General features: G+C 36.1%; 1 protein-coding gene across 7 annotated transcripts in view; it reads left to right on the top strand.

Moving 5' to 3' along the window:
• DMD (dystrophin) overlaps window positions 1-20,496 on the top strand; it is a 2,261,655-nt gene that overhangs the window by 1,720,419 nt on the left and 520,740 nt on the right. For all 7 annotated transcript variants that reach the window (XM_070462101.1, XM_070462106.1, XM_070462102.1 and 4 more), the window contains one exon: window positions 15,665-15,854. In XM_070462101.1, the coding sequence (XP_070318202.1) occupies window positions 15,665-15,854 (190 nt within the window). The remainder of the gene's footprint in view (window positions 1-15,664; window positions 15,855-20,496) is intronic.

Raw genomic sequence — 20,496 nt, 5'->3', positions numbered from 1 at the left:
TTCTCCATTATTTTCAGCAGTTACTTCCAGTGGGTCTCACACTTTGTCAGTTCTTATATTCCTATTATTGCCCATGTATCTCCTCATCCCCGGTGGCTGGAAGATCCTTGTCTCAGGCCCCTTCAACATCTTCTTGCCTTTCCAGTTCTGCTTCTCGGCATTTTTTTTTTTTTTTTTTTTACTTTTCTAGACTCGGTCTTTGTCTCATCTAAATATTTCTCTCTTCTGACTCTAAGTGCTTATCCACATAGAAAATGGCATATCAGAGTGTTGTTCCTCTGAGCAGATCTTCAGCACAGCCATCTAAATGCTGCCATGACATGAGGTTACCTTGCTATTGTTCACTTTTTCCATAGTGTATGCAAACTGCCTTGATCCAGGTCAAACGGTATCATAATTAGGGAAATAAAATATGCAAAAGCCTCCTCAATTATTTTACCCTAGAAATAGAGAAGTGATTTTGAACCAGATACATAGAATAATACTCATGTCACACTAACAGTGTTCTCCAGTTAGCATCTTATTGTAAATTCGTTCCTGAGGACCTTGATATTTAGGAACTTTTCATTTCCAAATTATAGGTACCTATCTACTAATTGCAGATTGTTTTAATATATCTTTTACATAAAAAATTGTCCCTTTTGAAAGCTCATTTGGAAAAAAAAGAAAGCTCATTTGGAAAATAATTTGGGGAGGAGACATAATTTTTTTTTAAATATTCACAATGTGTGTTTATGGCCCCATTTGTAGTCCAAACTGACTCCGTTAAACTTTGTGTAGCTTTTAAAAAAAAATAACAAAATGTTTATACTTTTTCATTCCTGTGAAAACAGGTTTTCCAGAGTTAGTGAACTTAAAATAGTTATTGTATAAGTTAGAAACTTGATTTGTTCTTTCCATCATGTTCATTGCTTTTTCAACACAGCAAAATTGTAAATGTAAACTTCTCCCCTAGAAGATGAGTTGGGCTGCAATTTTCAGCTAATTGGGAGAAGCAGCCCTGAGTTGAACACTGTCAGGCTGATTTGAGTCTTAAGATATGATGATGATTATTGTGTCAAATGTAATCAAGAACCTGGTCTCTGAACTAACTGAAGGCCTGGCTGTTTTTAATTCAGGTCCGTATATGAAGTAGACCTCTGGTTCACTGGTAGTCACAGCTGCCTGTAAAAGCGAGCAATTTTAAAAATACAATTCTGTTCTCTGTGGAGCTGTTAGGATCAGGGATTGGATGCACAGAGGGCAGATATTCTCATTCTGTCCCTTAAAAATTCTATTTATTTTCAGTATAATATCCTCATCTTGAAATTTCCCTGTAGCTCTGTATCTGTGGTTTTCAACCTCCTCAGATCCAATGCCAACCCCTTTCTTTCTTATAACAAATACTTTGTAACACCTTCTTTACAGTCATAAACTAAAATTTGTAGATAATATATCCTACCTATAGACACTTAAAAATGATGTGCGAACTTTAATTTTTAAGAGAAATACGAATCATTTATAATAAAATAATATGTATTTCAGTATGGAGCAATTCAGTCAGGAACACACTAGAACACAAGTGAAGTTTCTAGTTGACTACACTGTGAATGCAATATCAACCATTATGGAGTGACACTAGTGTGTTGTATGTATATGGACTCAAATACTGTGAGTGTCATTGGCCATCCATAGTGTAATTTTCCAAAATGCTAAGCAACTTTTAAGAAAATCCGTAACAGCACTAGGTAAAATTTTCCTTGGGCTTTCATGACAGTTGGGCTTCCCTAGTAGCTCAGCTGGTAAAGAATTCACCTGCAATGCAGGCAACCCCAGTTCGATTCCTGGGTTGGGAAGAACCTCTGGAGAAGGGATAGGCTACCCACTCCAGTATTCAGGCCTGGAGAATTCCATGGATTATATAGTCCATAGGGTCACAAAGAGTTGGACATGACTGAGTGACTTTCACTTTCACTTCAGTTCCTTTTCTGAAAATTTTGGTGTCTATTACAATCTTGACAAAAGTACTTTATACATGTATGTAAAATTGAGTTAAGTTTTAGGTTCAGGTGTTTAAAAGCAGGGTCTTGCCCTACATGAGTGTCTAGCCAGACATTGAAAAGTATTGTAGGGGAACTTCCCTGGTGGTCCAGTGATTAAGGCTCTTCACTTCCAATGCAGGGGGTGTAGGTTTGATCTCTGGTTGTGGAACTAAGATCCTACATGCTGTGGGGTGCAGCCAAAAGGAAATAGAAAGGTATTGTGGGACTTGGGACAGTGTTTTGTTCGTGGGTCTACCATCTCTAGCCCATCCCCATGGAATGCCAGTACCACTCTTCAAGTATTCTGTTAGTCAAAACTGTCCCTCAGTTTCCAGAAAGCCTCTGTTGTGTTGTCTGTAAAATTTGGTTAAATATTTTTTCATGATGAGAACTGATCTATTGATTAATGAAATAACATTATTTCATGTTATTTCATGAGGTTATAATAAAATAATATGTATTTCAGTATGGAGCAATTCAGTCAGGAACACACTAGAACACAAGTGAAGGTTCTAGTTGACTACACTGTGAATGCAATATCAACCATTATGGAGCGACACTAGTGTGTTGTATATGGACTCAAATACTGTGAGTGTCATTATGAGAACCTAACCTCTTTCTTGGTGATCCAGTTGCAATTTTATATGACTAATGAAATCAGCAAACATTTAAGATCTGCTTGATTGTCTAGCAAAGTCTTTAAATATTCTGACTATCATTGCAGTTAAAATCTATCTCCACCATCTTTAGTAAATGTACTGCTCTCTACAAAAGGGTAATGATGACATTCCTCTCAGAGCTGTGTTAATTACCTTCTAAGTAGATGTTGACGAATGCAGTTGAATTCTGTGTTAAAATCACAGGAGATATTACTGTAGCTATCATGACAAATGCTTTTTAGATGGAGGCTATGAGAGAAATATGAACCCATTTCTTGAAGAGACTAATCAGGTAATTTAGTAAAACAAATGCACACAATCAGTTTGAAAAAAAAAAACTATATTACCTATATGTTTGAGGCAAATTTTTTTTTTCATTGAAGAATTTTCTTCAATGGGTAAGCAAAATGCAGCCATCTATTTGCATTTCATCAGGGCATTTGACAGGTTCTCTCTCTCATTATATTCCTATGAATAAGTTGGAGAAATACTGGTTAGATGCAAGGCAAATTGGATGGTTTAGCAACCATTTCATGTTTTACACAAAGAATGGACATTAATGGGTTAGTATCAGGAATTCTCTGGTGGTCCAGTGGTTAGGACTTGGCACTTTCACATCTGGGGACCCGGGTTCGATCCCTGGTCTGGAACTAAGATTTTAAAAAAAGAAAACAAACGAAAAAAAGATTAGTGTTAAGCAGTGAGGGAAGATCTCTGGTGCTGTGCTGTATATAGTGTTCTAATCTCATCCCGGACACACTGTTTGTTTTTTCTAAGTATATGAACACTCCCTTTGATTGAGTAATTGATTAGTTGACCACGCCCCACAGTTTGCAGGATCTTAGTTGCTCAACCAGGGATTGAACCCAGGCCCAAAGCAGTGAAAGCATGGAATCTGAAGCACTGGACAGCCAGGGAATTCCCGTACTGGATGTTTTGTTAGAACCTGAATGGAGCTACGAACAAAGCTAGTGGATGTGATGGAATTCCAGTTGAGCTATTCCAAATCCTGAAAGATGATGCTGTGAAAGTGCTGCACTCAATATGCCAGCACATTTGGAAAACTCAGCAATGTCCACAGGACTGGAAAAGGTCAGCTTTCATTCCAATCCCAAAGAAAGGCAATGCCAAAGAATGCTCAAACTACCACACAATTGCACTCATCTCACATGCTAGCAAAGTAATGATCAAAATTCTCCAAGCCAGGCTTCAGCAATACGTGAACCGTGAACTTCCAGATGTTCAAGCTGGTTTTAGAAAAGGCAGAGGAACCAGAGATCAAATTGCCAACATCTGCTGGATCATCGAAAAAGCAAGAGAGTTCCAGAAAAACATCTACTTCTGCTTTATTGACTACACGAAAGCCTTTGACTGTGTGGATCACAGTAAACTGTGGAAAATTCTGAAAGAGATGGGAATACCAGACCACCTAACCTGCCTCTTGAGAAACCTATATACAGGTCAGGAAGCAACAGTTAGAACTGGACATGGAACAACAGACTGGTTCCAAATGGGAAAAGGAGTACATCAAGGCTGTATATTGTCACCCTGCTTATTTAACTTCTATGCAGAGTACATCATGAGAAACGCTGGGCTGGAAGAAGCACAAGCTGGAATCAAGATTGCAGGGAGGAATATCAATAACCTCAGATATGCAGATGACACCACCCTTATGGCAGAGAGTGAAGAGGAACTAAAAAGCCTGTTGATGAAAGTGAAAGAGGAGAGTGAAAAAGTTGGCTTAAAGTTTAACATTCAGAAAACTAAGATCATGGCATCTGGTCCCATCACCTCATGGGAAATAGATGGGGAGACAGTGGAAACAGTGGCAGACTATTTTTGGGGGCTCCAAAACCACTGCAGATGGTGACTGCATGAAATTAAAAGACGCTTACTCCTTGGAAGGAAGGTTATGACCAACCTAGATAGCATATTAAAAAGCAGAGACATTGCTTTTCCAACAAAGGTCCGTCTGGTCAAGGCTATGGTTTTTCCAGTGGTCATGTATGGATGTGAGAGTTGGACTGTGAAGAAAGCTGAGTGCCAAAAAATTGATGCTTTTGAACTGTGGTGTTGGAGAAGACTCTTGAGAGTCCCTTGGACTGCAAGGAGATCCAACCAGTCCGTCCTAAAGAAGATCAGTCCTGGGTGTTCATTGCAAGGACTTATGCTGAAGCTGAAACTCCAGTACTTTGGCCACCTCATGCGAAGAGTTGACTCATTGGAAAAGACCCTGATGCTGGGAGGGATTGGGGGCAGGAAGAGAAGGGGATGACAGAGGATGAGATGACTGGATGGCATCACCGACTCGATGAGCATGAGTTTGAGTAAACTCCGGGAGCTGGTGATGGACAGGGAGGCCTGGCATGCTGCGATTCATGGGGTCGCAAAGAGTCGGACATGACTGAGCGACTGAACTGAACTGAACTGAATGGAGGTACAGAGAGGGCATCCATTCAAATCTATGAATACTGCAAAACAGGGAAGGGAGGAGTATGTTTGCTGACAGAGCCAAATGGATCCTTGGACAGGATGACTTTTTAGTCCCTTTCAGTACATGTTATCTCTAGACCAGGCTCAAACTTATAGGCTATCAGAAAGTTTGCCAAAAGCAATGGATTCATTTTGACAGAAGTTATTGTTTGCTTTGCCCTCTCTTTGCAATACACTTAAAAATATATTGAATTAACATTCCTGCAGGAGTACATTTTTTTCAAAAAATAAAATGTTTTCATGTAAGAGTAGCAGAAATTCAGTCATTGACAATCAAATGTGACATGTTGCCCAGTGAAATAGCCTACCATTTCACTTTCAACTTTTTAATTAAAAAGTTGATGAATGATATAAGCTCCAAAGATTTAATATGCATGCTTCTACAAAGGGAAACATAATTTTGGTGACAGGATTGCTTATTCTTGTTTTTAAACATATTAGTTGTAACTGTGTGATAGTCTATTATACAATCAATTCTACTATAACAAGAGATATCCACAAGTTATTCTGAGGTTCAACTGAAATAGTACAGGTGAAAGTAACATATGAAATTTAAAATTCTGAAATAATTACTATTTATAAGTATTTTAAAAACAAGGAATTGGGGCATTCTCATTTTTAGAAGCTATGCCTGGTTCATAGTAGGCTCATTGATTTTAATTTGGTTTATTGAGTGTCTATTAAATACTAGGAACTGTGGGGCAAAGCCTTGTGTCAAGGGATTTACAAAAAGTTGATGTTGATGGATGATGATGATAAAGATATAGAGACATTTTGTAAGCGATATATTCATAAATAAGAGGATTCTTAAAACACGTGCAGCTCTCAGAGTGATTCCTTTAGTGTTATAGTTTTAATTGAAAAAATAAATCATTAATGTTTTACTATTCTTCATAAATTTGAATTGATCTTATAGAAGGCCATCGATATAGTCTAAATTATCTAGTTCTTTTAAATGTAGTTTCTCCCCATAATAATTAATAGTGAGAAAGCAGGAAACTTTAAATCTTTATTTTGATCATCCATTTTAATTAGCTCAAGTTATTTGTAATCCTACAAGTCTTATAAATCATATCTGAGTCATTAAAAGGATTCAAAATGAAAAGAGCAAGGGCAATTCTTTTAGAATCTACCAAGACAGAGTTGCTTTGAGAGATTAATTCATTTTTCAACCAGTCTTATTAAAATATATTTATTTTACCATGAAATTTCTAGGAAAGAATGTGTGAAGTGTTTGGTGTTCTTGTTAGATATTTCTAGTGTAAAACACTTCTCAAAGATACAGATTTCTGGATAATTTCTGTATAATTAGAAAACATTTACTAAGTTACCATTATGAGAAGGTCACAGCCATATATATTATAATTTTCTTTTATTTCATAATAATAAAAATATTACTGCCCACAATCCCCTCTTTTAAAATGTTAAAATCTTCAAACCTACTTCAAATCCAACGTGCAGTATTCATTTTAATAGTTTTCTTAGATGGCAACTGAAGATGATAAGCAAAGGAATAATCTTTTTTTGTCTTCACACAAATATACACCATAATCCGAATTCTTATAATAATCACAGAAAGCAAGGAGCTTTTGACAATAGTATTACGGAAGGACTGATGCTGAAGTTGAAACTCCAATACTTTGGCCACCTGATGCGAAGAACTGACTCCTTGGAAAAGACCCTGGTGCTGGGAAAGATTGAAGGCGGGAGAAGAAGGGGACAACAGAGGATGAGATGGCTGGATGGCATCACCAACTCAATAGACATGAGTTTGAGTAAGCTCCAGGAGTTGGTGATGGACAGGGAAGCCTGGCGTGCTGCAGTCCATGGGGTCGCAAAGAGTCGGACACGACTGAGTAACTGAACTGAAATGAATATCCTTTATATTTACCTCACAGGGAGATTGGCAAATGTACCTTGAGATGTAAAGTCAGAGCAGACTAGATTAGATGTTTCACGTTTTGCAACTTACTTTGGTAACTTGCCCGGCCTCTCAGAAAATCATGTTTCTCATCTATAAAATGTTGCTGATAATAACAACCTGCCCCATTAACCTCATCAAGTTGTTTAACATATCAAAGAAGAAGATATATGTGGAAAAGCTTGAAAACTAAAGAGCATTGTTTTAGTGCAAAATACTATGGCAGTAAAATGTTGAATTTAAAGGACTCTCAAAAGTGCATTATTAACCACAAGAGAGTGCTGAGTGAGGAACTAGGTAATAAAAGTCACAAATATTTAGAGACTATGACTTGAAGTTCATATCAGGAATTATGAAAATCATTCATATTTCTGAATTCCATTGAGAGACCTCTACTATAAGTTCATATAATCAGCTGATGATATGTTTTTAACCCCTTCCTTCCTTTTAAAGGGAATCTGCCATATGTTTGCCTTTCGATGGTAGAAAACTGAACCAACTTGCCTTGCTGTCTGCTGAATGTTATATAACAGCATCTACTCTTCTCTTTTTTTTTCTGAGATATTGAGGATGTGAATGTATATTTGTTTGACTGCAGTCTAATGAGACTTCCAAGAGATGATCTTTTAAATTGGTTTCTATCCTATTTTTCATATATCCTTTTAGAAGAGAAGAAAGCTACTCAATCTAGCTTATCAAAACAGGAAGATATATCTTTTAAAGAGATTAACACTACAAGTGACCAAAATCAACTTAAAGATTCACATTATACAAATCATAGAGAATTTATTAAAAGTAGAAATTGTATCCAGTTCTAAACCCAACCCTAATCTAAGTTTATATTCTTCTGGATGGCAGTATCAATGTACATTTTTTCTAAATGTCTTTTATAGTGCTGCAATTAAACTTCTCCAAAATAGTACCTTAAGGTATTGTATCAGTAAAAAATATATATAAAATATAGATCTTAGACTAAAGAATGTTAATCTCTTTGTTAATATTCCAAGGTAGGAAATATATATATATATATATATATATATATATCTTGAATTCTACTTGTTCCTAATATTTTGTATATTTTTATCAACTTTTCTCAATGATAAATGTGTGAAACACAAGTCAAATGAAGTGAGTAATGCAAAGAACAGTACAAAGTACATTTTTACTGCTGTCTCCTAATTTCTTTAAAGAAATATCCCAATACTTCTGGAAAAAGTATGTAATTTTGCTGGTTTCCCTAATGATATATTGTGCAAGTCTCAGTTTTTAAAATGTCCATAGAATAAAAAAATAAGAGTTGGAATGTGTATTTTAAAATTTCTTACATGATTGATAATACCTATATTCTCTTTCCATCCAAAGATAAAGTCCAGGTGATTTTTTTTTTCACTAAAATGTCTGTATCTTTGAAGAAAATAGCTAGCTTCAAAGCTATGGTTTATCTTTAGAGAACTAATCTATTTTCCATGCGAGTATGTTGCCTCTGAACATGTTAAAAAGTCATCCTGTGTTTTCTGGGGTGACAAAAAGATGGGAATGACTTTTCTGAGAAGTAATCAGCAATACTTTGGGAACATTTAGGTCATAGTTTCCAATTAACTCTGAAGAGTTTGAGTAGTTTAGTACCAGACCTCAGGAGAGGGGATAAAAACCTCTTTGATGCATATGTTGGTGAATGGCAAACCAGCAAATTTGCATTGAAAATGGATTTTTTTGTTTGTTTGGTTTGAAGCAGAGACCAGCTAGATCTTTCTACTGTGGTTGGAGTAAGAGAATATCTTTACGTGTGTGGGTTGCCTCTCGGTAGGTTTCTATGTGTTGCAGTGATGGCTGTTATGGTAAAATAACAGATGAATTTTTGCTCCAAAACGAAGGCCAAGATTCAGTGGCTTAAACTTTCTAGCACTTTCCTTTCTTTTACAACTGCAGTGAATATATCAGAGAGAAGTGGACTCTAATATCCATTTTCAGAGTTAGAAAATCATCTTTTTCAGGATTCAATACTTGAACTATAATCCTAATTCCACCACTTCCTTGGGTTCAACTTTGGGAAAGTCACTGTGGTTCTCCCAGAATGAGTCTTCCCAACAGCAAAATGAAACTAGCAATGACCTATGAGACATATCTAAAAAGTTTCTGATTGTTATTAATTAGTTTTAGGTATTAATTAGTTATTAGTTTTTAGTTATTAACTAATTTCTGCTTGTTATTAATTAACAATTTCTAATTGTTATTTAATTAATTAAAATTAATTCAATTAGGCAGACTTTTGTTGAGCACCCATCACTGTATTTTGAGATAAAGCCCAGCGATGATCCCCACTTCCTTTGATAAGGAAAGGGGAAAAATGTGTTGAAAAAAATAGATTTATCACTTGTTAAGGAAATTGACATACAAGTTCATGAATATGGTGTGATGCATATTATATTCAAGCTACTGCTAGGGAATCCAGATGAACTACAACCTGAATCATATTGTCAGTTCAGTTCAGTCACTCAGTCGTGTCTGACTCTTTGTGACCCCATGGACTGCAGCACGCCAGGCTTCCCTATCCAACACCAACTCCCAGAGCTTGCTCAAACTCATGTCCCAAACTCATGTCATGAATCATATTGTAACTATAGGTAAATGTCTGAATATCGGTCTCCTCCACTAGACTTGAATGTGTTAAATGTCAAAGTCCATGTCCATGTCTCACTAACTTTAGTGTCACCAACACCACGCATGAATCCTGGCACATAATACATGTAGACAAGGTACATGCATCACTTAATGTATAAGCTGTTGGTAGGCATGCGGAAATAAGAATAAGGTTCAGGTTTAAAGATAACCTGTATGAAAGTTGAAGTCAGTGGGAAAGAATGAAACATCCAACTGGAAGCATATGAAGAAACCAAACATACTGTAGGTAGAAAAAAAAATGGGAGGTAGCTTATGAAATGGTGAGAGAATAAATCTGAACATACTTTTAAAATTTTTGAAGAGTTCTGTAGATAACAGATTTTAAATTTATTTTCTGTGCTAGCTTAGAGCCTTCATCTCACACTCTGTGTCAATAGTTACATTAAAAGGACAGAATATTTTTCTCACCTTAGAGTTCAGTAACAGAGGAGAAAAGAGAAACATTCTCTCAATTGCCAGAACCCTTCTGGGTCATCTCTCTAAGTAGATATTTTCCAAAGACACATAAAGCCATAGTCTGAGAATTGTTGCTAGAAATGGAACTAATAGGATACTGGTCCAAGCATTATTGAAGGATTTTGCTTAGATTCATGCTTTTCATTAGTGCACATTGCCAGTGGAATTGCTGGAGATTAAAAGGAATCCTTTCTACAGACTGCTGTATAGCCATAGGTAACAAAATTCTAACTGCCCCATGAAAATACAATACAGAGTTATTTTTTAAACAAAACCAAATTAATTCATTGGCTAGCAAACCAGTAGAATCTGTTATGATTATAGAGAATTTGAACTTCAGGTTAACTCTGGTTCTATGAGTAGTGTTTGGCCTAAAGTCCAAGTGCTTGCTGCTAAGGTACTCATTTTCTCTGATTTATATCTAACAAACAAAAAAGAAAAAAAAAACCCACATCATCCTGTAATACTTTCCATAATAGGAAATGATAGTTGTTAAAGTGAAAATAAACCAGGAAGGAAAGATTGAGAGTGTTTTATTTGGTTACTTCCTGATAATACCAGGGCACAGATGAGAATGTTACTTAGCAGAAGACCAAGTAGTGTGAATTTCCCCAGTTGGTCACACTTTCAGAAACATCTGGGAAAAATATCAGATTGAGCCTTTTTTCCCCAAAAAAATATTCAATGTGTTTGTTTCTGTTTGGTTATATATAATGTGTGTGTATATATATTTGTGTGTGTGTGTGTAATCATTTAATACATTGCAATGATGAACTATCATTCCTGCATGTATCTAATCATGGAATAGTGTCCATACATTAATTAAGCTTTTCAGCCTTACCTTGGAAAATCATAGGCTTCACTTTTTTCTTTTGCTTTTTATGTATTAAGTTGACCCATAACAAATTAGTGATTTTCAATTTAGATAAAAATCTGGAATCTTAGAGACTTATTCAGAGATATCATGGTGTGGGTGTGTGTGTAAGTGTGTGTGTGTGTGTGTGTGTGAAGGATCAGGGTATACTCTGATTACCTCATTGATAATCAGTTCTTAAAAAGAAAATGGAGATGATGAAGACATGCCTTCTGTGATTTTTCCACTTTATGCAGATTTGTACAGGTGGGGGGTTGTACTAAGCTTTATAGCTCCAACACTTTGTCCTTTCAGTAGATTCTTGCTTCTAACTGGTGATAATGCCTTATCTACAGATCTCCTTAAAGGGCAACCAAAGGTATAGGAGCTCTTCAGGCTCAATTGCTGAGTATGAGAGTCCTCCATCCTGTCTCCTTTTGTGACCACAAACTGTGCCAGTGTTTGTATATTTCTCCACATACATTTTTTAACAAGTATATTTTTTTTTATTTTTTTTACAAGTATATTTTTCAAAGTTTTATTTAGTATGACAATTCAGCAGGTCAAGTTCCCCAGAAATCAGATTCTGAGAAAGTGATTAATGTGTAGGAATTTCTTTCTTTCTTTCTTTCTTTTTTGGTAGAGTTCTCAGGATGAATACCTATGAGAGAAGAAAGGGAAAGAAGCAGGATAGGGCAGAAGGAGGAGCTGGGCTTCAATTCATTTGTAACTTCAACATCAATCGATCCTCCTCCCCACCTCTCCCCTCCCGAATTGTCCAAAGCTGGAGCAAGGAGGGTAGACTTTTATAAAAAGTCCACACATTAACCAGTCATTGGAGGCAACCTGCTTGCATCCAGCAACTTTCCCAGGAGTTAAAGCAAAACACATTGCTGCTTAGTCACTCAGTCATGTCTGACTCTTTGTGACCCCATGGACTGCAGCAGGCCAGGCCTCCCTGTCCCTCACCATCTCCCGGCTGTTTTCCCAAGTTCATGTCCATTGAATCAGTGATGCTATCCAACCATCGCATCCTCTGCCACTCTCTTCCCCTTTTGCCTTCAGTCTTTCCATACTGCTCCTGGGGTTCTCGCAGCAAAATTACTGGAATGGTCTGCCATTCCCTCCTCCCATGGGCCACATTTTGTCAGAACCGTCCACTATGACTTGTTGGTCTCAGGTGACCCTGCATGGCGTGGCTCATAGCTTCAGTGAGTTACGCAAGCAAAACGTACTTCAGTCCTGAAAGATGGGTCTGGACATCCCAGCATAGCATCCACTACACCAGTAGTTCTCAATGTTTGATCTCTCCAGCGTCAGTGATGCTCAAACTTGAGCATATATCAGAATCACCTGGAAGACTTATTAAAATACAGCTCGGTGGACTCCACACAGAATTTCTGATTCAGCAGGTCTAGGGTGGGGCTTGAGAATTGGCATTTCTCATAAGTTCTTAGATGACACTGATACTCCTGGGCTATGGAACATACTTTGAGATCTACTGTACCACACTGCCTATATTTACCTATGGAGAATGATGTATGGTGCCCTTATGAACAGAAATAAAACCTTCTGACATCAGCATCCCATTCCACATGCCATCAAATTCTCAGCTATTTTTGTGCATTCTATACATGGACTTGCTGATAATTAAAATTTGTTATATAAAAAAGTACTTAACCGATGCAGTAAATTATATTTGTAAAGCATTATTACTATTTTATGATAATCTGGTCTTTGTTACTTTTAAAGTTCAAGCCAAATTTTCTCCAGGGTCCATAATTTGGTAACTTGGATATTATCATTAAAAAATAATAATCTATGTTCAAGGTCTTTAGTTTTGTTCAAGGTAATTTTTTTATTGCTTTATGATTCTCATTGCTACATTTTTTATTTATTGTAGAAGTCATTTAAAGGCATACAATTATGGAAAATTTTAAAGTATGGTATATATTCAGAACTATTTTGAATGCACAAATATGGCATACAAGTACCTTTGACTCATCTAGTCTAGACTTAGCACAATTAAAATTTAAGAATTCAGTGTACATGGATCTCAGGAAAAAGGATGCAGCCTTAAATCTCCCACACAAGCCAGAGATAACAGTCTCACCTCTGATTGAAGAGATTTTCTGCCATTGCTGCCACTGAATTTTGTCTAACATATTTCCAAATTGGAAAATATTCAACCCGATGTTGTCAATATTTCAGGCCACAAGGGTGTCGTTTAGGAAAACGGTACCTTACTGTCCTGAAAGAGTTACTGCTCTTCCCTAAGGGCCTAATTTACAAAGCAGCGAACTTGGTGGTAGGATTGGGCTGGAAATCGCATTGTCTCGGTAGAACACTTTCATCTGATTTATGTGCATCACATTTTCCAAATAACTCTTGGAAAGTTATTTACTAGTTACTTTCTCTGGAAGCCGAGGGTAAGTGGTGTTTCTCTTTAAGGTTAGAGAAGCTGGGATGCATCAAGCACAGCTCATCATGATGATGAAGCTGATAATAAAATGCACAGTATCTAATTCTCTGACATGAGGGAGTTTTACACTGCTCCTTTTATTTTGTGTGACTTTGGAGTATGTTAGAAAATACATCAGTGTCTAACCCTGCATTTGTCTCCTGCAATGTGACAGCTTATTTCTATGCCAAATTTGGAGCTGGAGGTGGAGTAAATCTTAGTGATTTCTAGCACACAAGCCAACCTAAAATATTAGCTAGCACTGGCTGAAATTGACCCATTAGTTGGTCAGAAATGGCCAAACGTTAGCAATTACACAGGCTTCAACCTGTATGTTGTATGTTTCACACCAGATTATAACATTACATTTCTCAGGGTTGTTGCAACAGTTCTGAATTTTTAAATCATACTAAATAAATAAATAATAAAAGATACTTTGCTCTTTCTCCCTGCATTGATAGTTTGCCTGAAAACTAAATAAACAAGGAACTAGCAGTTCAGGCAAGCCCTTGAACTCCACGAGGTTTAACTGATTTGCCCAACCAGAGCACCAGGCTACCTTTCAGCTGTGCAATATTCAAGTTTATTTAGGAGTTGATAAATAGCTTAGTGCAATGCTTCCTTTTTTCCAGTTGCTGCACCCTCATAAACCTATTCTCCCCTCCACCAGTTAATGCAGACAGAAGATTTTTATCCAGTATGAACAACGAAACTACACTGTGGAAGACTGTATACTCAGCAAAAACCTCACCCATGATGAATAAACAGCTCTTCCGGGGGCTTTGCTGCCGCTGGCTCGGCAGGAGTTGTTTATTGCCTGGTTTGCACATCCCATGATAAAGTTGCTGCTGAAATAAATTGCAGTTTTGCATAATTATTGACAATCACATCTTAACAAGCAGTGTGTATCATATTCAAGTGTTCAGTTTTTTTTTAATCCATTTTTAGCTTATGTTGAATCCCAGAAAGTGTGTAGTAATAGAAGGCAAATACGACATTTAAATAGAGTACTAATTTCCTTATTGCAGAAAAAATTTACCTGAATCTTTTTAGATGGGGCTGTTACTGCCTCAGGCAATTTTCCTTCCCAAGTTGTTATTATGTAGATGTTTGCTGAGGGCATACGTGTGTGTATCCACAACACATGCATTATATATATTGTCAGAAAATATGAATAGCTCTTTTGTGGATTTTTGTGTCGTAAGGAATTTGATTCATTCCTTCTATAAGATTAGAGAAATGAGAATGGAATGTAGGCATAGGGAATTCACATTTTTGAGCAACTATATGTGACTTATAATGTGTGAGGCACTCAGCTTCACACACATTGTTGTATTTTCAGTCTCATCCATACAACAATATGTAGCGCAGATGAGAAATCAGAGAGGTTAAGTAACCTGTATCACACTTGGTGGAGGACACTGGGATTTGAACCCAATGTGTCTGGATTTTAAGCTCCACTTTCTCCATTACCCATAAAATTTTTCTTTTGGAAAATATTCTTAGTTGTATGACCACCAGGTAATGCAAAAGGAAGCCAATACAATAGTAGAACTATTAGAACATGCTGATGTTATGCAGATTACATTTTGCACAATGTTTGCTATGAGATATGTAATTTTCCTACTTCTTAATCTTTTTGTTCCCTTTCGTTCTCCAGTCCCCTTCTCCTTCTTCCTCCAGTGTTCAACTTTCCATTGTAGGTTTGCATTTCTCCTGGCCTATTTAATCATGGTTTCCTGCCTCAGGTGACATTAAAGATAAGCATAGTAGATTTTAGGGTTTTACCTATAGAGATTAGTTTCAAGTTTTGCTGCATATTAAAATAAGCTTTCAAAATTGACCCAGCCAAAAGTAAAATGTTTTTTAAAACAAAGATATTTTTTGGAAAATGGACTTTCAAAAGTCTAAAAATCCAAATACACACACACACACACACACACACACACACACATATGCTGTTCTAGTGGTTGATGCTTTCAAGTGGAGTTTTAGCAGCAACTCACATTTGTTGCAATGATATGATTTAGTCCCTTTGATTTTGCTCTTTTTGTGGGATTCACTGGCTGCACCATTCTATTTGAGGATAATTGCATCTGGACATTTGTTCCTTTGCAGAGTGAATGAGCGAGAGACTGCTCTGGAAGAAACTCATAGATTACTGCAACAGTTCCCCCTGGACTTGGAGAAGTTTCTTGCCTGGCTTACAGAAGCTGAAACAACTGCCAATGTCCTGCAGGATGCCACCCATAAGGAAAGGCTTCTAGAAGATTCCAAGGGAGTAAGAGAGCTGATGAAACAATGGCAGGTAAGTCAAGCGTTTCTACTTTTATAACTCGTGAATTCAAGCAAAGAATCTTCAGCATTTTTCCTTGTAGTTGATATGCTGTGGACAAAAATAGTGGTTTTATGTGGCCTTGTATATTTAGGTTTTGGGGTTAGAAGAAGAAAGAGGGAGAAGCAAAAAATCATTTCTTATTTCATTTAACACCCCAGTCTTCTAAATAGTGTGTGGTTTTGACCAGGAAAAATTTGCGCATGAAGCTGGAGCTTTGATAAGAAGAAACTTTGCTCAGAGAAAAGGAATTAGGGGTTGGTTTATTAAATTTGCAAAAGTTGCCATTTTTGAGTGTCTATTTAATATTTTATAGGAAAAGCATCTGTATGAATTGTCTGTTTTATTTAGTGTTGCTAACTGAATCAGTTTCCCTTCATTACTTTCCAATACATTTTGAAATATTAATCTGGCCTATTGTAACTTTCCTCCTAACATAATCTGTGAAAATAAAATGAGATGGCTAACTTTGTCATAGTCAATGATCACACAATTTTCAGACAATTGTTTTTCCTAGAAACAAAAATTATTGCTACAAAATTTCATATGCATAAACAGCAAAAACAGAAGTTTCAGATTGTTTTATTTACTTGAAATCTTGGTGTGAATCATATTCTATAGTTCAGGAAGGCTCCTGATATTTAAATACTTTGGGGACATGATAGAATTTTTCCTGACCTATATTGGAGTTTTGTTATGTAGAGTTAAGTTTTCCGACTTGAAATAAGAACTTTACTAGTACCACAAAGAAACTTTGGAGTGTTTGAATAATATGATCCATTTTTAGGACTAACTTCAGTTTTCTAATATCTTAAAATTATGGCAAAAAAAGTGATAGTGTATTCCAGGTTGAAAAATAATTCCAAAATCAAATCATAGTAAGGAAAGTTTCTTCTCCTCCCTCTCCTTGTTCTCCTTCTTTTCTTCTGTTTTGATACGAGATCTGATCTACTTTGTATATAGAGTAGATGACAGTGGCAATTTATAGCTTCTTGAATTCCTCATTCTTGCTTTATCATTCTCCTCAGCCCCCACTTGCTCCTTCACAATGTGTGTTCAGTTACTTTGATCATTTGGAGGTAGTTTGCATAGATAAGGCCAGGTACTGTTCTAAATAGGTATCTCCTATGGCTTGTGGCTGTAAATGCAGTGTAAGGTTTGTTTTTTTGGTCCCTCTTAGGCAAATGGTTAGAAAATGTGCTGCTAACATATTTGACTTATGATATTTCATTTAAAAAATCTATCTTGCCTTGTAAATGCCACCCTGTAAATGCCATAAATCCACCCTGGAGTTTTAAATATGTGGATTCACATATTCCCATCAGCTATGGTAAATAACGAGTAAAACTTTAAGTGGATTTTTTTTTAGCAGATTCCTTTCAAAATTAAAGATTGTTCCAGTGACTCAATTTTATAATAGGGATTTAATAAAATATTTCTTAAATTCATGGACAAGTCTTATTGAAGATAAAACAAAATACATCCATCTATCTCCTATACATTTTATATTTGTATCTACAGTACTAATACAATGAAAATTCATACTGAAACTTCTCATCATGATAAACTGCAAGATTCTGAATCAATAAGGAAAAAATGGCAGTGTTTCCTAACTATGTTTATTATGAAAGTGTGGAGAATAACGTGCATTTTGTGTTTAGATTTCTAATCTCTTTCAAAATCAGTTGGAAATTATGCTGAGGAAACTTTCTTAGCTTATTCTCTATTACTCATTAAAAAATCTATTTATTCTTAAAAACCATGTAAAACTCCCTTAGAGTTCCTGAAAACCTTAGACATACCATTTTTCTCTTAACTATGATAGGACTAAAAGTCCACTGTTATTTTAAAACAGAGACCATTTTCTCATTCCCTCTCTATTAATATTGTGTCTTCTATAAATTCCACTTGCCTGAGGTTGAAACTACATTTTATGGATAGGAATGACATTTATAGCCAGCTCTGATTTTCAGTTAGATGGTTGAATAATGGTCTTTTGATGAAAGATTTGAAGATGTCATGGTAAAAACTCTAAACTACTGAAACTATTGATTATTGTTAACAGCACATTTCAGCTGATAGAATTGAAACAAAATACTGGGGTTTGAAAGCAACAGCTTGAAAATAAATAAAACTACATACCTTAGAAAATTACATGCAGTTTCAGTATTTCAGCTAAATGGAAGTGTTTGCTTTTCTCCCCCTCTGAAGATTTTTTTTTTATTTTGAGCAAAAGGGATGTTCTATAATACGTGTGAAGGAATCACGTGTAATGGTATGTCTTTCACTTCATTTGCAGAAGCTGGTAGCATTATATTCTTTGTATGATTCATGCTATATAGCAAGAATAGTTCTTACATATTAAAAAAGAAATTCCAAATGCCTAGCCAGAACATCAGCTCTCCCAGCAGATCCCAATATATCTATCCGACCCAAAGCAGTGATGTTTTACTTTATACAAATGCTGCAGAATGGAGACAGGGGGTGAAAACCCTCATAAAATAGGTTTTTCTCTATGACTGTCAATCAGTTTTTCTATATACGGAGACTCCAGCTCTTGCTAGACTGCCTATCACTGCTTATCACCCACTTCATAGGATGCTTAATTCTTCCAGCAATAATTATAATTCCTGGGTTTGATAAGCATACATGTATTATGAAACATATGCTTCCTGAATAGAATTAACCTGATTAATTCCACTCTGGAAGCCATTAAAGTGTCTTCCTTATATGAGAGAAGAAATGTTATTTACTTTGCTTATTAAAAGCAAGGTCATATTTGTCCCTGTACTTTCGGATGAGGAGATCTTTTCTTATACAGTATTGGTATTTCTGACAGTATAACTGGCATCTTAAAGCCAATGTATTTTTACAGTATGCCATATAGAGGCCTGTGAAGCGACAGTTTGAAAAGTTTTAAATTGAAAATTTATTCTTAAAATGAAGAATTATATTCATAATTGTATCAGATTCTTCCTGTGTCCAAAGCATTTCCTACTTTGGGCCTCAGAGAATTGGTAAAGATGGCCACAGTTCTCAGTGCTAACGTAAAACTATCGGTAAGCAACTGAAAATGGGTAGACTCTACATCTTTGCTAATCTTTCATAAGAATTTCACCAATCTTAACTGATTCTCTAAGCACCCCTAAGAGATCATTGTAATAGCCGCTTGTAAAGAAGGTATGCGGGGATGGGTGTACAGTGGGGAGAGATGGTCATAAAGGTAAGATAATTAGGGTCTTTTCTCAACTAGAGAGACTATGGAGCAATTAATATTTGAGGTTCCCTCATCTGTGATCTGGGTCCTGCCTCAGGCCATATCTCTCAACTGACTCCCGCCTCTGATTTCATTTGTTTCACCTGTGTCTCCTCCCAACCTGCCACAGCCATTATAGAAAACCTCTTCTACTAAACAAAATACTTCCAGAGAGAAAGGTTGATAAATTTTGAATTGTACATCAGAGTATACCTGGAAATTGATTAAACTGTCTTAAATTTCTAATACATTGTTGAAATTGAGGGAAAGTAGCTTCTTCAATGTTGCTCACAATATATCTTGGCCCACTGATTAATTCCAAAGGAATAAGAAAGAATGCAACATCAATAGCAAAATTAGTATCCTGAATAAATTAGATTGTCACATTTGTTGGTGCATTTGAAAAGAGAGGTAATCTGACTACCCCTAATTCTAAGAAAAGAAAAACCTTTGTGTATGCCTTTCTGTTGCTGTAATTTGAATTGAGTTTTATATGTACTTTTTAATCTTTCTACTTTGGTGTCCAAAGATTATGAAAGATTATTTTGATGTTTTTATTTTGCCTAGTGATATCTGCCTGCCATTTTTGACAATATGCAAAACATATAAATGTATACATATATACATATGTATTAAATTTCCATAAAAATGTTGATTAATTCATCAAATCTTTAGTAAACACCATTAGATGTCTAACATGGGGTTAGGACTAGCATTACAAATATAATTAGAGAGATGTTTTTCAAGCATAGTTCAAAGAACTAGGCTATGTAATCAATTTAATGAGTATCAATTCACATTTTTTAACAGAAAGGAATAAAATTAGTAGAATACAAAAATTACAAGAGTCTATCCCTCTTAAATAAGAGTCAGTATTATTTTGTGAAGCTTTGGTTTCAACTATTTGAATATACATGCATATGTATTTGTGTACATACTGGACTAGTGTGTAACACATATTCAGAAACCTCTGTATTGGAGTATGATTTCTGCCTTTGGGATGCTTACATTCCAGAGGTAAGGATAGTTACACTAAGACAAAATTCTGGTAGTGTGATGAGTGTTAAAGTAAAGGGCTGCTACTGCTAATGCTAAGTCACTTCAGTCGTGTCTGACTCTGTGTGACCCCATCCCTGGGATTCTCCAGGCAAGAACACTGGAATGGGTTGCCATTTCCTTCTCCATAAAGTAAAGGGCTAGACAGGGTCTAATAAAAACAGAAGATGATTAAGTTAAGCTTGCCAGAGTCTCCAGGAAACTCACCTGGAACACTGCTTTTCAGTCTTGGAAGAGATTTTTTAAATGCTAATTTCTGGGTTCTACCCCTAGAAAATCAAACTGCATTGATCACAGCATGTC

The sequence above is a fragment of the Odocoileus virginianus genome, chromosome X (genome assembly GCF_023699985.2).
Source record: "Odocoileus virginianus isolate 20LAN1187 ecotype Illinois chromosome X, Ovbor_1.2, whole genome shotgun sequence".
Lineage (NCBI taxonomy): Eukaryota > Metazoa > Chordata > Mammalia > Artiodactyla > Cervidae > Odocoileus > Odocoileus virginianus.
The sequence above is the reverse complement of the archived record's forward strand: the minus strand, read 5'-3'. Positions and strand labels throughout refer to the sequence as shown.